The following is a 17,231-nucleotide window of genomic DNA, read 5'->3' on the forward strand; positions in this document are numbered from 1 at the left end:
ACAGCACCTAAACAGACTTAAACATAAAGACATTTAGTGGATAAACTAGATAACAGTATGTCAGTAGTGTGGTGATACGTTGGTTACTTACAGCACACTTAGCCACTAGAGCTGAAGCGATTAGCTTATCAACAAGAAATTAATCGGCACTAGTTTTCCAGCCAAAATGCAAAACAAAAAAATCACTGGCTCCGGCTCCTTAAATGTGAGGATTTGCTTTTTTCTCCGTTTTAGATCACTGTAAACTGAATATTTTTGGGTTTTAGACTGTTGAGTGAATAAAACAAGACATTTGGAGACGTCACTTTGGGCTTTAGACCAAACAAATACTCGATTAATTGAAATAATAAACAATGGATTAATCAAAAATGAATATAACCATTAGTTGCACAGCTGCTCACAGGACAGTTTGCTACAGTATTAGACACACAGTTGATAAAACCCCTGCAATCTGTAACAGGCTACTTTAAGTCCGACAGAAAACAGATTGGTGACGGAAGGACAGGAAGTCTATCACCTGCAGCAGCAACATCCAATGATGTGCATGGAGTGAGAACACTAAACCTTAAACACCCACTATTACACTCATCTGCTGGAAGAAGCTGCAATTTGCTCAGATGTACAAATCTTAACATTACTATCTGCTTGTTCCAACGTTAATCATCATGTTAATCAATGTCAGACACGATGACATGGTGCTGATATGTACAGTCAAAAACGACATGATTTAACTGTCTTATTTATTTTTCTGTAATATATTTCAGGTAAGGTTTATCTGACATTAGATCGATATTGTTGGACAAGCTACAATTTGGTGCCAACACTTGCAGGCAGATAGTCATCTTTTTGGCTCTACAACTTTCTTTTTCTTGGGCCAATGTGAAATCACTGCAGCCCTACTTATTTGAGTATAATATTTGTGCTGCTATTATGTATAAACTACCAAGCACAGATGCTGACATAAATATGTGCTATTCTGTAGGACCAGTTGTGGATTCTGAGGGAACTGGATTATATTCGAGCATCTTCATGAACTTTTACCACCATTAAGTAGTATTTGTTCTTCAGGTGCTTGGTCGTAAAGTCTATCAGCACTTGTCTGCCTTTTCAAAAACACCTAGTGGGACATACAGTTGAAAGCAGAGGTGAGGAAAAATCAGCACTATCGTTGACCAAAGCCAGATAATCCCAAAGAGTGAAATCCACAGACTAAGAATTTAATCCCATTCATATCCCGCACTTGCAGATTAAAAAAGAAAAAAAAATACACATCAGCAGGATAAAAATCCTTATTTAAAAACAAAAGACTCCCCTCCCAGTGCTAAAGGCTAATGATTCAGGTTTTAAACACATGGTCCTTATCTTGTGGAGACACTCATCCTACTGACAAGCTCTGCTGTGTACAAACCCAGGGACAAATGTCCTTCGGACACACATTACTGCCATGAAGGCTTTCAGACAGGCTCTTCATACACCAGTTGTATCATCATATAGACGTCAACACAAATTTTTCAGAAATGCCCGCAGATTATGCCATTACCGTTCACCAGGGCCACTGGACAGAATATCCAATTCACTATGGGTTTCAGTATAGGGTGGGCCACATGCAGGTCATAAAAGCTGAGTAACATTAAATGGAACCGTCTTTTATCCTTAGTTTGATAACTGGTTGCTCTTGGGCGTGCATACAGGTTGTCCTAAAACTAACATCATCATTGATAAAAACTTTAACACACTCTGCCCAGTGTATGTACATGTATATATCCATGTATATGCTTTGTCTTATTTGCAGTGGATTACAAGGTGAGAGCAGCTAGGCTAAAAACCTCAAGAGGTTGGATCAAGATATGAAATCACCCGCAAAATGTTAAATTCTAGTCAAGCTGAGACACATCAATAAGATTAGGTGTGGTCTGACTATCCTGTGACTGATATAGAGATCATTAATGGTACATGTTCTTAGGGGATCCAGTGCCACTGCAAATAAGCTATATTTCAACCTTCCCAAACTGATATGGTGCATAGCCAAAATAAAATACACATACTTATACACTAGAATTCACCTGAAGCCTGACAAAACGAGAGGTGGCTATTCATAAGACACATAAAAGCAAACAAAACAGGGATAGTTTTGAAATAAAACTGAAAGAAATGGCAGTTATTAAAATGATGTGTTTTGACAAAAGAAAAATTACGGAGGGGCACTGCGCTTAAAACTTCTATATCTGGATTTTTTTACATTTAGAGTTTGTTTTTTTTAAAAAGTCTGCTCAGTTACATTTACCTGCAAGTTCGATTCAGGATCGAGAAAATATGTCCCATTTCTCTGAGGTGTGGTTACAAAAGTTTAAAACCAGACATTAAATACATTATCAATATATGTCAATAAAATGTTATTTCTTCTAAATCATACTAATATTCATCTTAGCAGCCATGCACACTGGTATTCAGGTTCACAGTCAAGATATACAACACCCCACCATGTTGTCCTGTATCAGAGCTGCACATATTGGATTCATCTAACCAGGAATCCCGTCAGCTTTAAAACGTTTTTTTAATACAAATGCATTCTGTACATTTTTACGATGAGGAAATCAAAGAAATCTAGTCTGCCAAGCCTGGACCCATCCGATGCTCGGCAGATGTCTCTCTCAGTCTGAGAAAAAGCGGTGATGAAAAAGGCTTTGAACGCCATCTTGTTCATTGCAGCTGCTTGGGCCCTGAATACAGGAACCCATTCATTCGAGGAGGCGGAGGGAGGGGGCACACTGGCAAAATGAATTCATCTTTGTGAGCCAGTAAATACAAATAGCTCTTTTAAGAAACATCGAAATTTTACTGGAACGGCTATTATCGGTGATGGATTATTTAGATGCAATATCTTAATACTGTTGGTCAATAACTTCGTCAAAGCGGCAGGCTACATATATCTTCCCTCGGTGCTGAAGGAGGCGCTCAGCTCGGCTTCTTGCGACAGCACGTCTGACTCGTTGCTAAACCACCTTTCGAAATATACACCACCAAATAAAAATGTCCGATCTCCTCTCGTATGGTGTAACGCCGTAGACGCCGGTGTGCTGGCTATGATTTGATGCTGCATAAAGATGGATCAAGCGTGCCCGTTTTCCGGGCTACAGCTCACAGAAATACTATGGAGCAGCGCGGCCCGGTGGGGCATGGTTATTCTAGCTGCTAACAACTTGCCCTGCAACAGACCCGTGATCGACATAAACAGATTGTCAAAATCCAATTAGACAATCTCGTTTTCACACAATTAAAGGAAGAAGTGCAAATTAAGGATGAGCTCTGTGGTCGCAAGCCGACGCTGGTTTAACACTCATGAAACTAAAATGGCTTTTGCCACCATCAGGTCCACAGCGGCGCGTATTGTCATTTTCCCCTTAGAGCTTGGCAACAGATGCAATTTCTCTCTCTATTTTTTAATGAATTCTTGGGGAGTACAGTGCTAACTAATTAGCCATTTCTTCTCCTACAGGGCCAGTGGGTGGCTGACCCTGCAGACTAAACGTGGGAATGTAAACCTATAGCCCTGACTTACAGTAGCCATAATCCACGAAGGTTTGGTTTCGATTTACTGAATTAAACGCTGCTAGTTAAAAGACAGCGTCCAAACACAGCTTGTCAAATGTGTGTCCACAGCTGGCAAATTCGGCATTACGTAAATAATTTTTAGCAAGGCTAATATTAACGCTTCAATGCACGAGTTTTACATAAAAACGGCACTCAACAACAACACCGTCCATGTTCAGCACGGATACAGGCAAATTGTTCTGGCTGCCATGTTCGGGATATACACACCCAGCTCAGCCATACCAGCCTGTAAACGTAGGCTGTGGCCACTGCTGGCTAACTTGTATGGACTGGCTACGGAATAGTGGGGGTGGTAGTGATTCTGTTAGTGAAGTAGCCATTTTTAGACTCCCTTCGTTGTCAATTGCATGATGCTACAAATTTTCCAATATGAGTGGAAGTAAATGCAAACTGTGCCGGCGTTTCTTGGAGTTATGCAAGTGTTAGAAGTTGCAACCATGTAATCATCATCATCATCTTTAACAGCTCGCCCAGGGTTAGTCAACAATAAGCTGGGAGTAGCAAATGTGCGACCAATTAGCTTACCAGGTAATCACTAGCTATCTATAGAGCAAAGATGTGAAAAAATGTGGGCCGACATGCAGATCTGAAATGTTGGCGATAGCTGGGACCAAGAGGAAGTCTTGCTTGAACCCCAAATTGACATATTGGTCGGGTAAATGGGCCACTAAAGCCAAGCTAATACAGTTTAACCTAGACGGCTTATTTCTTACGAGAGGGAGAAAGATACCCGGACGTTGGAGAGGGGTGCTGGCTAACCTACCGAGCTGTCACCAACTAACCCTCTGTAATTAACATCAGCACTGGTCGTTAAAAGCTAGCACGCTGGGTAAAACCATTTGATATAAAAGCAATTCAATTTAGTTCTCCAATTGACACCTGGGTTAACGCAGTGCGTTAAGTTTCTCTAACAGTGACCCCCACCCACTCCATAGGCAACAACGATTAGCTAGCAGCAGGCTAACGGCTGCTAACTCTAACGGAGTAGCCACTCAACCCAGTTAACCCCTTTCGTTCATCTCCCCTGCTCGACAGGCTAGCCAACTGCACAGACACTTAAAGCGTTTCATTTCAGATATAAATACACGTCCTTACCCGTTTTCAGTCGAGGGTATCCGTTGTTTATATCACATTGACTGGAAACAGCAAAATCTTGTCTCTCCTCTCTCCGCCCAGGCGCTCAGATTTAGCTAGTTTAGCTACCGAGGAGCGGCACTCCCCGAACCCAGTTTTTGACCCGCCGAGGGGGGAGACACACCGGCACAGAGGCGCAGAGACAAGGCGGTGTTCACCCAGAAAGACGTGTCACAGTCCCGTTTAAGCGTTCTTCCGTTTCAACGCAAATTCCAACTAAAAAGCCAAAATCCCTTCTTGCCTTTCCCACCGTCGTCGTCCCTCTTTTTTTTCTTCCTTCAAGCCAGGATCTCAGTCGCTTCTTCCTCCGGCCATCAAACAGCAGAGATGGGCGCGGTAACCCTGCACTCAGGTCTGGGAAACCCCACGTTACGGCAGCGTCACAACGCACGGCGAAGGGTCGGCGACCACTCCGCCAGATCAGGAAATACTGCCATTTTTGGTAACACCAACACACCTAGATACCGTTTAACTACCAAAACACTGCTTTTAACCCCACAACTTTGTTCATTTAAGGAGTCAAAATCACTTGTGAGTCGACAATGAGCATTTTGCATACTAAAGTTGGTTATAGAACAGGAGCCTTTATGCACACCAGCCCCTGTTTATGCCAGGAACTGTGGCCTATGCAGCTCCACAGGTTCTTTTGGATACTTTCAGGATTATTCACCAGGAATAATCAGTGTAAATATTTAAGAATTATACTTGTGTGCTACTATCTTTACCAATAATACATCTCCATACACATGGTGTGCACCAAAATTCAAAATAAATGTGCCTGAATGACACCCTGAAAATATCACTGAAGTGGATATATGGACAAAAGTGGCTGTCTGTGAAAAGGTGACTTCCTTGTCAGTACAACAACCGCTACTTTGAGCCAACAACACAGTCACATTTGCAAACTAAAACAGACTGAGCCACATATTTGACTACAGAAGGGCATGTACAGTGGATCCCTGCCAGCATGCATGGCCAAAAACACAACTTGACTACATGTAATTTACATTTTTGGAGTATAAATTTGATCCTGTAGTATCATTGTAAGGACAAAAGGCTTCAGAAATAGTTGCCAGAAAGAAATCTGACAGAAATTTCTTTAAAACAAATCCTACCTCAGGACCAATTTCTCCTACCAGGGTAGTCAAATTCATATTTGTACATTCATATTGATCTATTCATAGCACAGTCATCAGTCACTGCCCCCAGAAATGTGCTCCAGCTGGCAATACAAGATTTTGTTGACAAGTGATGTTTTCTGGATATTAACTTTGCCATACAATATAGTTTAAGAACTGGTGACCCGGTGCTCTAGTTCGAGCTGAGGAATCAGTGGGGATTTACATCTTGTGCTGAGTGTTTGTGGGTGGCTGCAGCACAGAGATGACTCGATCATTATCACCAGTAGTCTAGGTGGAGTGCTCAGAGGAGGGGTTAATGCTCAGTGGGTTAAGGCGTTTCTTGGAGACATGGAACACTTTGCCGTCCTGCAGGACAGCAAAGTGTGTATGGCCTTGGTCCAATGGGGGAAGACAAACGCATCATCAGCTCTGGTTTGGATGAAGAACGCTCCTGAGAGAGTGCTGCAGTAGCACAGCATTTAGGGATGTGCTGTTTGTGCCACATCTGTTTTGATGTTCTCTCTTAACATTCAGATTTTACACTAACACTAAAGTGGCATTAAATGAAATGTAAAATGGGTAAGAGCCATCACGTCTTCATATTGAACTTAAAATATCGACGTATGTTTTAACATAGACACATAATCATTTGTGTAAATGTGATGACGACGGGGGAGAAATAAAAAGCACGTGTCAATGAAAATTATCTATTGGTATATCATCTATCTCAGTAATTTGAATTTCCACCTGCCTGTGTGTTTGTTTCCTGCCAGTTTTGCTGTGGGATGGTCAGTGCACCTATCAAAGACACCTTCCCCATACAGTGCTTTATGGAGGGAGTGTGAGAGAGTGAAACCACACAGAGAGTCACTCACACACATATTTAGGTGTGAATCATAGAAACAGGTGATGTTGGTGGTGGATTAGAGACTCTAATTTTTATTTCTTTTCATTTATTCGCTGTTTATTACCTGTAATTTAAAAACAATAGCGGCAGATAGACACAAGATGAGTTGAAAACACTGCCCCTGTGTGTGAGTGTGTGTGTGTGTGTGTGTGTGTTCTTGTGTACCAGGCAGTGTTCTGGGTGTGGGTTTCCACTGGGACTCATCTGCCCAGGTTAGTGCTGGTGAGACTTAGTTGCCCCTGGATACACCCCTGCCTGTCTGCATACATGTGTTGTGAAGCTTCTTTGGCAGAGCATTCAGACCACCCAGGGGAGAAGGCTTATTGTCTGCGTTCAGCCTTTTGACGAGGAGACGGGAAAGAGAACAATCCACACCTCGATGTGCTTTTCGCGTCGATGTAAACTCTAATTCAGTTCTGATGAATTAAAAGCAGTCAAACTACGACAAATGGCGACGATGAGGACGTAAATTATGGCACGAGGAGATTCCAACAAATGCTCTATTTTTCTGCAACAAAAACCGAACATACACTCAATGATTACCATTCTTATGTATTTTCTAAAGCAGTACATGTATATAACTGGGATACTTTAAGAAAACAGAGCAACTTCCTTCACTATTTTATAAAGTCACATCCACTGACTGGATGGGTTTTAATCACAGACAGACAGAGATGCACAAACACACACCTCCCGTCCGCAGAGCAGGGACCGTAAGTAGCACTATCTCACAGTATTAACGAGAGATCAGAGGAGAAATCAGATTAGAAAAAGAGGCAAAATAGCAACACAAATATTGCCTAATATGATCTCATACATTTCATAAAACGAGTGACATTACAAGAGGCTAAGCTCATAATGACCTTGCTTTTTATAGGCAGGTTGGGGTACAGTAATCTGATTTAACATAATCTCCTACAATCTCTGATAAATGCTTACAGCGTGTATCTCTGAGAGAGGTCAGATCCTATTGGTCCGTTTTGAGGCATTACTGACATCTGCTGTTCACACACACAGGGTCTACGGTTCACATACAGCAGGACGCCGTCAGGGGTTTGTTGAGTGAGCGCTCATCTTCGGAAGAATAGAATGATTTAAATGTGAGACAGACTGGCCGTTGGTGTTGTCAGCAGTGGAATATTCTTAATATCAAATAATACTGTATGTCCTACCATGTTCATGACACTTAATGTCATGTGAAATGCACATTTTGTCATTGCACCGTGAAGTCAAACTTGATAAAAAAAATATTTTTTTTTCGTACACAATCCATCGAAAAAATGATCCAAGGAAATGGAAAATGTCTAATGTTTTTCCCCAAATTTTAAAACATAAAGTAAAGAGAGAAATGACAAAAATCTAATGTAATTGTCAGATACTCTTGATATTTAAATTCATATAATATCAGTTTTTTAAGAACAAATGTTATCCAGTGAGCTGCACAGAAACTAGTTCCTCAATCTTAAGAGATGGGAGAAATTTGAATATATTGTGTTTTGAAATATTAGTTTGTATATTTGTATCATATACATATTGTATTGAAAAATACAGATTCAACCCCCTTACTTAAATATTGTGTTTTAAAGCGTATTTTTGAAAAGGTGGTTGCAATCTATGTTTTGTAGCAAGTGTTTTTATCTATTAAGAGCAATGACTGAATGTTATGGTTGAAACTTTGTCATGTTTGTGTAGAATAAAAGAAGAATTGGGGATGAGATAGCAGTGTGAAGGTGAGTGTGTAAGAAACAAGATGAACCAAAAAACTAGTTGGAAAAGCAACCTGTTCATAACACAGTCTGCTCATCCTGGATTTTCCCCAGAGTGGAAAGAAAATACCCCAAACCTTCATTAATTCAATTACACTCCAATGGTTTAAATTCCATGACATTCCAGGAATTCCATGACCACTGGAGGGCCAGTGGGGACGTTAGGGGCTTCTAGTGGTGGGTGCTTGTAAGTGCAGCATTGGGAACAGTCTGCAGGGCCTCTGGATGGGAGTGAGAACATGTGGGCAGACTGAAGATTCTCCATAATGCTCAAAATCATCTGATTCAACGAACACTATTAACGATCCATGGTGGTCTAAATGCTCTTTCACTACCTTTTCACCATGTAAAAACAACATTCTGGAGCTACAGAATAGTCACCAGATTGATTATTGTTTTGGGGGGGTTGAGAGTGAAATGATCTAATCCTGACTTGTGAACACTGTCTAACACATTGTACTGGTTAGTGGGAATCAGCATGCTGATTGCAAAGACAAAAATAGACAACTTATTCAGCCTAATACTGAGATTACTACGATTGTTACAGCAACTAAGCCTACAGCTGCAACTACTGCTATTAATGCTGATATACTGGACCAGTACATCAGTCTATGCCTGATCAATAGGCCATAATTTCATACATTTACACCAAACTACTGCCTTCCCTACTTTGTCTCCATTAAAATGTGCCCACTGTGTGTCATATTCCACAGGCTGCACCTTGTTTGGCCTCGCTGTGAACTCCTATCCCTTACAGTACCAGCAGTGCTACAGTATGTACTGTATACATCTGCTGGCTTACATCAGATGACACACCCTTAATCATGATATAACACAGCCGCTTCCTTGGCATCACATACACCTCCTGGTGGTGGAGTTAGGTCCTACAGTCAGGTGCTTTAATAAATGGGACGCACAGGGGTGATGTGTTCTGGGGGTAGTATGGTGAGAACAAATATTTTGAGCTACTTTTGACATGATGACTTTTGTTGTTATTCTACGCTCTATAGGACCATGGTAGGTGACGAGGACTGTATGGTGTTGTCATAATTGTAGCCATGACGGAGGCACAGTAATTCGATATTTTATGATTGCTTCGGCTCAATTTTCACTTTGCAAAACTTTGAATGCAAAAACCCAAGCAGAAGCGATGAATTCTTACTTTTGACCACAAACTGCTGTGCTTAGTTGAAAGCTGAAAAGCATACAGATCCCCAAATCAATGTATTATAATTATATTTCTGTAAAATGTTCTTATTTTTATACCGTTTTTATTACCCAGGTGACCACTGCTGCAATTCTTTGTTTTCATTGAGTTTACCGTCTAAATGTTGTAATATAATAGGTTTTCTAGCAACATTGTATCAGTCCTATGTGATCATGATGTTTGGTGTCCTGAATAAAACCACAAACAGGACAGAAAAAGAAAGCTGATGAATAGACAATATTTAGAATTAAATAATAATCTGCCTTATTTATAGACTTTTATTGTGCTGTTCATTTGATGGGTGGATCAGACACTGAAGACATTCATGAATCTATTTGGTATAAGACTGATATAACCTGTAGGGCTCATGAAATCTAAACAGTCCCTGTGGAATGAAAGGTACAAATCAGATCCATGAACAATTAATTATTTCCAGCTTTAATGATTAGATGTAGGTCATAAATAATCAATTCATTTGTTACTGTTGTACAAATGAATGTAGAGTGTATCACATGACTTTGTCTATTGTGTCAGTGCTTGTGTGAGCAGATTTCCTACTGGCCGGCGTCCAGAGGTCAGTCAGCAGAGGTGGAGACCAAAGCCATCAGGGTGACTCTGTAGACATTCGTCTCATCCCCCTTCAAGGTGAGAGGCACACATGTCTGCACCACCTCATATGGCTAAAACACACACACACACACCAGCCAGGGCAGTGATCTCATGAATAAATACCTGAGGTACAGTAAAATTAAAAAATCTTAACATATTTTACGTCAGTTTTTATTATTGACATATGTAACCATACTAAAACGGCCAGTATTCATTGTCTTGTTACAACACGGGTGTTTTCCCAGTTCAATCACAGTGATACAATCTCTTCCTCACCTTGTATCCACTGTGGGGAGTCCATGTGACAGTGATGGTGCGTTTGTGGCCCACCTCCACGGAGCCTTTGCTGGGCTCCACACTGAAGCCCTGCTGCTGCAGGGACGCCACGTTATCCCAGTGAAACTCACCACTCTGAGTAAACACAGTCAAAAAGTGATTTCAGTCATTTCTTTATTTTGAAACACGGTTCTGAGCATAGTGTATAAAGCTATTGGATATTTCATCAAAATATTTATGCCTGAACACCTTTTATTATCTAGAAATAACTATATGCTTTGTCCATCTAATTGTGCCAAGTTAGACAGAGTTTACTTAATTTGTGGTTACTGGCAAAAGGGGGAAACGTTGCAGCAGCATTTTAAGAGGCATGTTTTAAAAAACTGATGTCATGACAACATTTTGAAATGTTTTGTAAGTGAATTACTTATTTATTAATACTTTCTGCTTTTTAGAGGCCTGTTGCTGTATCCCTGCCTCCAATATGTTATTAAGGTTTGATTATTACCACTTGGGCTGACAGTGTCTGCTAACATCAGAGTACCTTCTTACTGAGCTGCGTGGAGCGGATGCAGCCCACCTGCAGCTCCCTCACTGCAGGCGTGACGGCTCCAGCGCTGTAACTGGCCCGCAGGGTCACCAGCACAGGGATGGTGGGCTTCTCCATCACCTCTGACTCTGCTCGGAAGAGAGGATCATATGAGCAGTTTTAGAGGTTTTAGCCCCTTTACAAAGAACATCACAGTCAATGGGATTTGCTAGTACTTGTTATTTGCCTCCTGGACTAACCATTTTGCACAAGATGGTGGAATGATATAGATATTTCAATGCAATTTCAGCAATTAGTTGGTTGGTCGACCACTTTGGATTGGATTCCTGGTCCCCAGAGGATTAATCCTACTGACTTTGGTGATCCCTTGACTTTCCTTCCGGCACCGTCATGAGGTTTACATTTGTGGTTTGAAGTGAAACTAAACTATGAGATGAATTGTCATGGAATTTGATACACACAGTCACGTGTCCTCAAGAGCCGGGTCAAGTTGTCCCATAACTCTTCTTTAAATATTTATCTTTAAATACAAACCTACACACATTCCCAATAGCATCAGCTGCCCAGATGGATAGGAAGAATACATCCAAAGATTACAAAAATGTAAAAGTCTGCAAAAACATAGTACATGTTTTAATCAAGGAGTTAAAAACACACTGCTATGGTCCATTAACTTTCTCCTTCATGATACACATGATACAACAAACTGGATGTTACTCGATATCAAAAATCTCTTTTCCCACTGGAGTCCTGTTTCTTTGACATGATTATAGCAAAGCCCAAACTTATCCAGCAGCTGATGTTATTTTAATGCACCAACGCCTCTTTGATTTAGTGAAATTTACAGTAACCCTGTCTAGGAGGTGTGCTTATTTTGCTCACACAGATTTAGTAATGAAATATGATCTGAATGCTGGTGACAAGCACACAGGCTGTCAGCATGCAATGATTAGCATAAATTACTACATCACATACCCTGCCCTCGCTTACCTAAATTATGCAATGTGTCTAGGAGTTATTAGTCATCCTTATAGTGTCAGTTTATTTTCTCTGCCTGTCTGGCTGGAGCTTTCAGTTTCTTTGACGATGTGTTTGAACTTGATGCAATTCCCATAGATAATTTCCATAGATTACCAGTGCAGTATTGATCTGTTCCACTATGTATTCCATAGCCGCATGGCATCCATTACACCAGAAACGGATGACCCTGAAGAAGAAATGCAGACGGAGGCTTTGATACCTGTGAGCGGAGGTTGACTAGTTATCAGTGGAGGGAGGAGGGATTCAATGGGGACTTTCAGCGGGTCTCCTCCATACAGATACATGTTGTGTGTAGACGCTGCACCCTTCAGGTCCATCACACTCACTTTACTCTGAGAGACACAAGTGGCACAGGCTGTTATATCTTGAGAACCAGAGTGAAAATACAGGGCGAAGTGAGAACGTTTGGATAGTTAGAGCACATTGGGAGGCAGCGTTTTAGGTGGATGCCTTTTGAACCAGTGATGAAGGCCAATCTCAGGTTTAGTGAAGAAATGTTTTGTCGTTGAGTCTTTGTGTGTGTGGCGCTCTGCTGACCTTATTCATGAGCTCTACAGTTAGTCTGTCAGAGTAGTTGACAGACGGGTGATCAGGCTGAAAGGTGACAGTGATGTCCTGGCTCTGCCCTGGAGCAATGGCGCCCTCTATTGGCACCACACTGAACACACTCAGCCCGCTGTAGTTCTGGGTTCCTGTTCCATAGAAGACAAAAGACACAGGAAACTGTTACTCTGCTTCTAGTGCTGCTGTTAAAAATCATTTTCTTTATTTGACTGAGCTCATAATGAATGTGCACATAGTTTGGGCCCTGTACCTTCAATAGGTTTATCGTCAAATGTTACAGTTGTTAATTTCCATGATGTTACCTATTTGGATTACTTATTATTTAACTCAAGTACGGTACAAATACAAATGTCTTAAACCAAGGCACTTCTAAATAACTTTCTTTGACCAAAACCACCTGTCTTTTCTTTCCATTAACAGTACAAATGTGTGCTGTTACTCAAATGAGAGAAAGAGTTGCTGCAAGGCAAAGTTAAAGCTCAGTGGGAAATGTTAATGAGCTGAGATCAGCTGGTAAATCTTTCCAGAAACGGTTTCTGTCATAGAAAACCATAACATTTCTTTTTGCAACAGAACTGCTTTTAGAACTGCTGACTATGAAGGCCACAGCACATCATTCAAGTCTTGAAGTGTGCCCTTGTGTCCTAAAGGTGTTTGCATTTGTTGTGTCTCCACTCATTTTTCACGTTTGTCTCACCCGCCTGTATGTTTTAGCGTCTTAACTTCTCTGTGATGAAAGGATGTGTGTAGTGTGTAGTGCTGAATCACAGCAGTGTTGATTACATCTTACCCACAGCAGGCTGGACCTGAGGGTCTGTGTATCTGCCCAGCAGGAGGTCCACCCTGTCAGCTCCACCCTGAGGCCTGGAGGGAGAGAGGCTGGCCAGCTGCGCCCTGAAGTCCACCGCCACCACTGAGCTGTTCTGCAGCTGCGGGCAAAACAGGGCTTAATGTCAGCTCCAAAGCTCCAAAGCATCATGGGTAATCAAGACAAATCAACAGTCAGCACACTCTTTCAGCTCTGGATTTGACTGTTTTATGACTGGACCTCAGTCAGACATGGAAAAACAGAAAAACCAACAAGTTGCGATCTTGCTTTTGCTCTTCTTCTCGTCTTTTTGTCATGGACACACTGTTGACTGACCTTCAGGACCTGTGAGGTGCTCTCCTTCTCCAACACAAAACCAAAGTCAAGGAGACCTCCAGGGTGGGAGGAGGTGACAGCAGGGACCACCCCCTCCCCACACAGAGTCATCTCCAGGGTCATCTTCTGGCTACACACCTCCAGAGGCTCACAGTACTAGAGAACAGTAGACAGTAGTAGTGGTGGGTAAAGTATTACTCAGTATTCATAATGGTACTGAACAGTTTTATATGATTAGAGGGGCACAATTGATAATTCTGATGAAGACAAATCAATGGGTTAATATGGGATAACAATGATTTTGGATAACAGAACTTCACTCATGCTCACATGTTTATTCAGTTTCCCTGTAAATTCAACACTGTAACACACCTTTCTCTCCAGAGAAGGGCTGAAGGCCAGTACCAGAGTGTGTTTTCCTCCAGGTCTTATGGATCTGAGAGCGTTTAGAAGGGAAAAAGGACCATGTATATCCAGCACTGATGACCTCAGCTTGGAAACAGTCAAAGAAAAGTAGTGGTGAACAATTGATATTGTGTTTATTTCAGTAGTATTGTCTGCCATAATAACACTAGCAGTGTAAAAGGGTTAAGGGTTAAGGCATACTACACTTCATTGGATTTGAATTCAGTCTCTGTACAGGAAAGTAACAACTACAAAAAGATTGTATTTATAAGTAAAATATAAAATATAAATCTCCATTTGCTGCCAGGATTAACATAGAAATAAATATACTTACCTACTAAGTATGTAAGTATGTATCTAATCATGCTAAGTTTTAAGCAATCTTAACTTTTACCTCCTATCGTTAAAGTACGATTTATTTGTCCATGTTTTGAGATATCTGTCAATGACATTTAGTATTAAGTATTTAAGTATTAGTCTGAAAAAGGACAAAAAAAGTCAAATCTGAGAAAGAATCTTCTTCAGTGTGACCTTTTTTTGACTAAATCTGATACCAGATGAGTGGTGTATTTTTCTCTGTCTTTGATTCCATCTATTTCGCTCACCTGCTCTGTGCCTCTAATCCTAATGAGGTCCTTCCAAGAGATTAATGCCCTTATTTCAAAAAGGCCTGAAACGTTTGGAGGTAGATACTGAGCAGATGCTACTTATATCCACACATTCTCTTGATGAGATTAAAACCAAACTTATCCACCTAAAAAAGAAAGAAATGTCTTCAACTCCATGGCTTCATTTTGACTGAATACGGTCACAGTAAACACACACCTCAGGGTGTCCGTGTACAGAGAGCACCCACAAAATTGTACGAAATTCTCATCCTTGGACTGGATGCTGTTGATTATCAAGGAGGATACAAACCAGAGAGGCCACGTATTAAAAGACAGTGAAATCGACAGATGAACACTCAGCCGTGAACATCCTGTGACTAGACAGACCCACTGTAGCCCCTGTCTAATGTAGTTGATGATTTCATTAAGACATATCTTTTTAGACTTTTGTCGGTCATTAATAAAATTTCAGAAATTCGACCTGGGGATTATATTTGTTACCTCAGATGTGAAAATCCTTTACATAAATATATCCCTTGAGACAGGACTGGATGCTCTGGGCTTTTATCTTCAAGATCGCACTGCTCCTCCCTTCCCCACTGAATTCACTCATGAATTAGCCTCTCTGGTCCTTAAGCTCAATTACTTCTCCTTTATAGTGGGATTTCCATTTACCTTTAAAAAAAGGCACATCTATGGGTTGTAATTTTTCTCCAGACTACGCTCACTTTTATATGGCTCACAAATTTGTCTTCCCCTCTGATAATAATCCTATCTTTCTTTCAGGTATTTCAGTGATAAGGAACTGTTGAAATTTGTGTCATTTCTCGATGGTGCTAATCCTGATTTAAAGAGGAAAAATAAGGACACATATCGCAACACTTTTCCTTTAGCGGCTCCCATCCTAGAGCTCTATAACACGGCTTATCTAAAATTCACTTTTTGTCGTTATCCGCCTCCGTTCTCCCCTCTGACTTTGCTGACTTTACTTTGGTTCTCACCTCCCAGTTCATTTTTTTCTTGTTTTATTTTGTAGTGTTTTCCTCCCTTTTCTGGTACTTCTTGCTTTTGGGCGTTTTCTCGCCCTTGTTCTATGTGAGCCTCACCTGTCTTCCCTCCCCTCACTACTCATACCCAATCAAATCAGTCCTTGTGCTTAATGCCTGTGTTTTTGTACCTGTATCCTGGATATATACCTGCCTTCCATCAGCATAGTAAGATATTTTCTTATTAAAATCACTGAAGAATGTCCCCTGCTTGTGTCTGTATTTAGGTTCTTCCCCTTTCTGGCTACCAACTCTGACAATTTTCACAGAGTATGCTCTGGAGATGAAACCCGATATTTAAATAGAATGCACCTTGTACACTTTCAGTCCGAATTATCTAATAGATATGCACCAGATGCTTAATTGCATTGTGGGGGATATACACCTGGAGCCACCAAACCTTTGACATTGACAAGTGCCCTGTATAAAGACCAGTCAAGTGACGTTCTCTCAGCTCTTTTATACTGCTGCATCCATCCTGATACAGAGTATGAGTGGTGTATTCTTCTCTATCTTTGATCCCAAAAGTATTTTGTATTGCATCTTTATTGGGTAGAGACACACTGGAACTGTGGGGCAAGCAAGATGGGGAATGACATACAACAAATGCCCCTAGCAGGACTTAAACCTGGCATGTTGCTATTACACAGTTAATGTCCTAAACCTGGAGGCCATCAAGTCAGAGGATTCTGCCCCCATCTCAGTACAATAAAGGTGAACAGAATTTCCTTTTATGGTGTGCACAGCATTGAAAATTTTCATTGGAAATGTTTCAAAAGCAACATGTAGCTCCAGGAAAAGCATCCTTCTGTGTAATCCACAGTACAGTCTGAACAGTCTTCATATAAAAACTGTCTACAGCGGGATGCCCTGGTAGCTGAGGTGTAACGGTGCTTGCCATGAACCGTTGTTTCCCTAATTCGAGTTCGGCCAGAAACCCTTGTTGCGTGTCATTCCCCATCTCTCTCCTCACTCACTGCCCATCATGTCTTCTCCCCAAGTAAAGGCACAAAAATACTAAACCACAAACTAAATTCCACTAACCTCACTTTTATTGGGGTGGAGGCAGAAATGTCGGCACCTGACACCACAAAACCTGAGCAAATAAAAACCAAACTATCTGTGTTCCTATACACTACTCACAAAAAGTTAGGGATATTCAGCTTTCAGGTGAAATTTCAGGATGAACCTAAAATGCATTCTAAACTTTCCAGGTGAACTTAATGTGACCTTCTCTAAAC

General features: G+C 41.1%; 2 protein-coding genes across 3 annotated transcripts in view; both read right to left on the bottom strand.

Moving 5' to 3' along the window:
- gnb1a (guanine nucleotide binding protein (G protein), beta polypeptide 1a) overlaps window positions 1–5,082 on the bottom strand; it is a 33,494-nt gene extending 28,412 nt beyond the window's left edge. Inside the window, exon 1 of one of the 2 annotated variants that reach the window (XM_070839076.1) lies at window positions 4,988–5,082. The gene's annotated coding sequence lies outside the window, so the exon portion shown is untranslated. Of the gene's footprint in view, window positions 1–4,707 lie in introns of both variants that reach the window. The other variant, XM_070839075.1, reaches the window with a different exon arrangement.
- A 5,126-nt stretch (window positions 5,083–10,208) lies between these two features.
- Window positions 10,209–17,231, bottom strand: part of cfap74 (cilia and flagella associated protein 74) — a 50,006-nt gene continuing 42,983 nt past the window's right edge. Inside the window, exons 31-38 of the mRNA XM_070840279.1 lie at window positions 14,304–14,423; window positions 13,932–14,087; window positions 13,578–13,716; window positions 12,761–12,915; window positions 12,423–12,555; window positions 11,177–11,310; window positions 10,633–10,767; window positions 10,209–10,427 (exon numbers count right to left, since the gene is read on the bottom strand). Of these exons, the coding sequence (XP_070696380.1) occupies window positions 10,323–10,427; window positions 10,633–10,767; window positions 11,177–11,310; window positions 12,423–12,555; window positions 12,761–12,915; window positions 13,578–13,716; window positions 13,932–14,087; window positions 14,304–14,423 (1,077 nt within the window). The 3' untranslated portion in view covers window positions 10,209–10,322. The remainder of the gene's footprint in view (window positions 10,428–10,632; window positions 10,768–11,176; window positions 11,311–12,422; window positions 12,556–12,760; window positions 12,916–13,577; window positions 13,717–13,931; window positions 14,088–14,303; window positions 14,424–17,231) is intronic.

This window comes from Pempheris klunzingeri, chromosome 11 (genome assembly GCF_042242105.1).
Source record: "Pempheris klunzingeri isolate RE-2024b chromosome 11, fPemKlu1.hap1, whole genome shotgun sequence".
NCBI lineage: Eukaryota > Metazoa > Chordata > Actinopteri > Acropomatiformes > Pempheridae > Pempheris > Pempheris klunzingeri.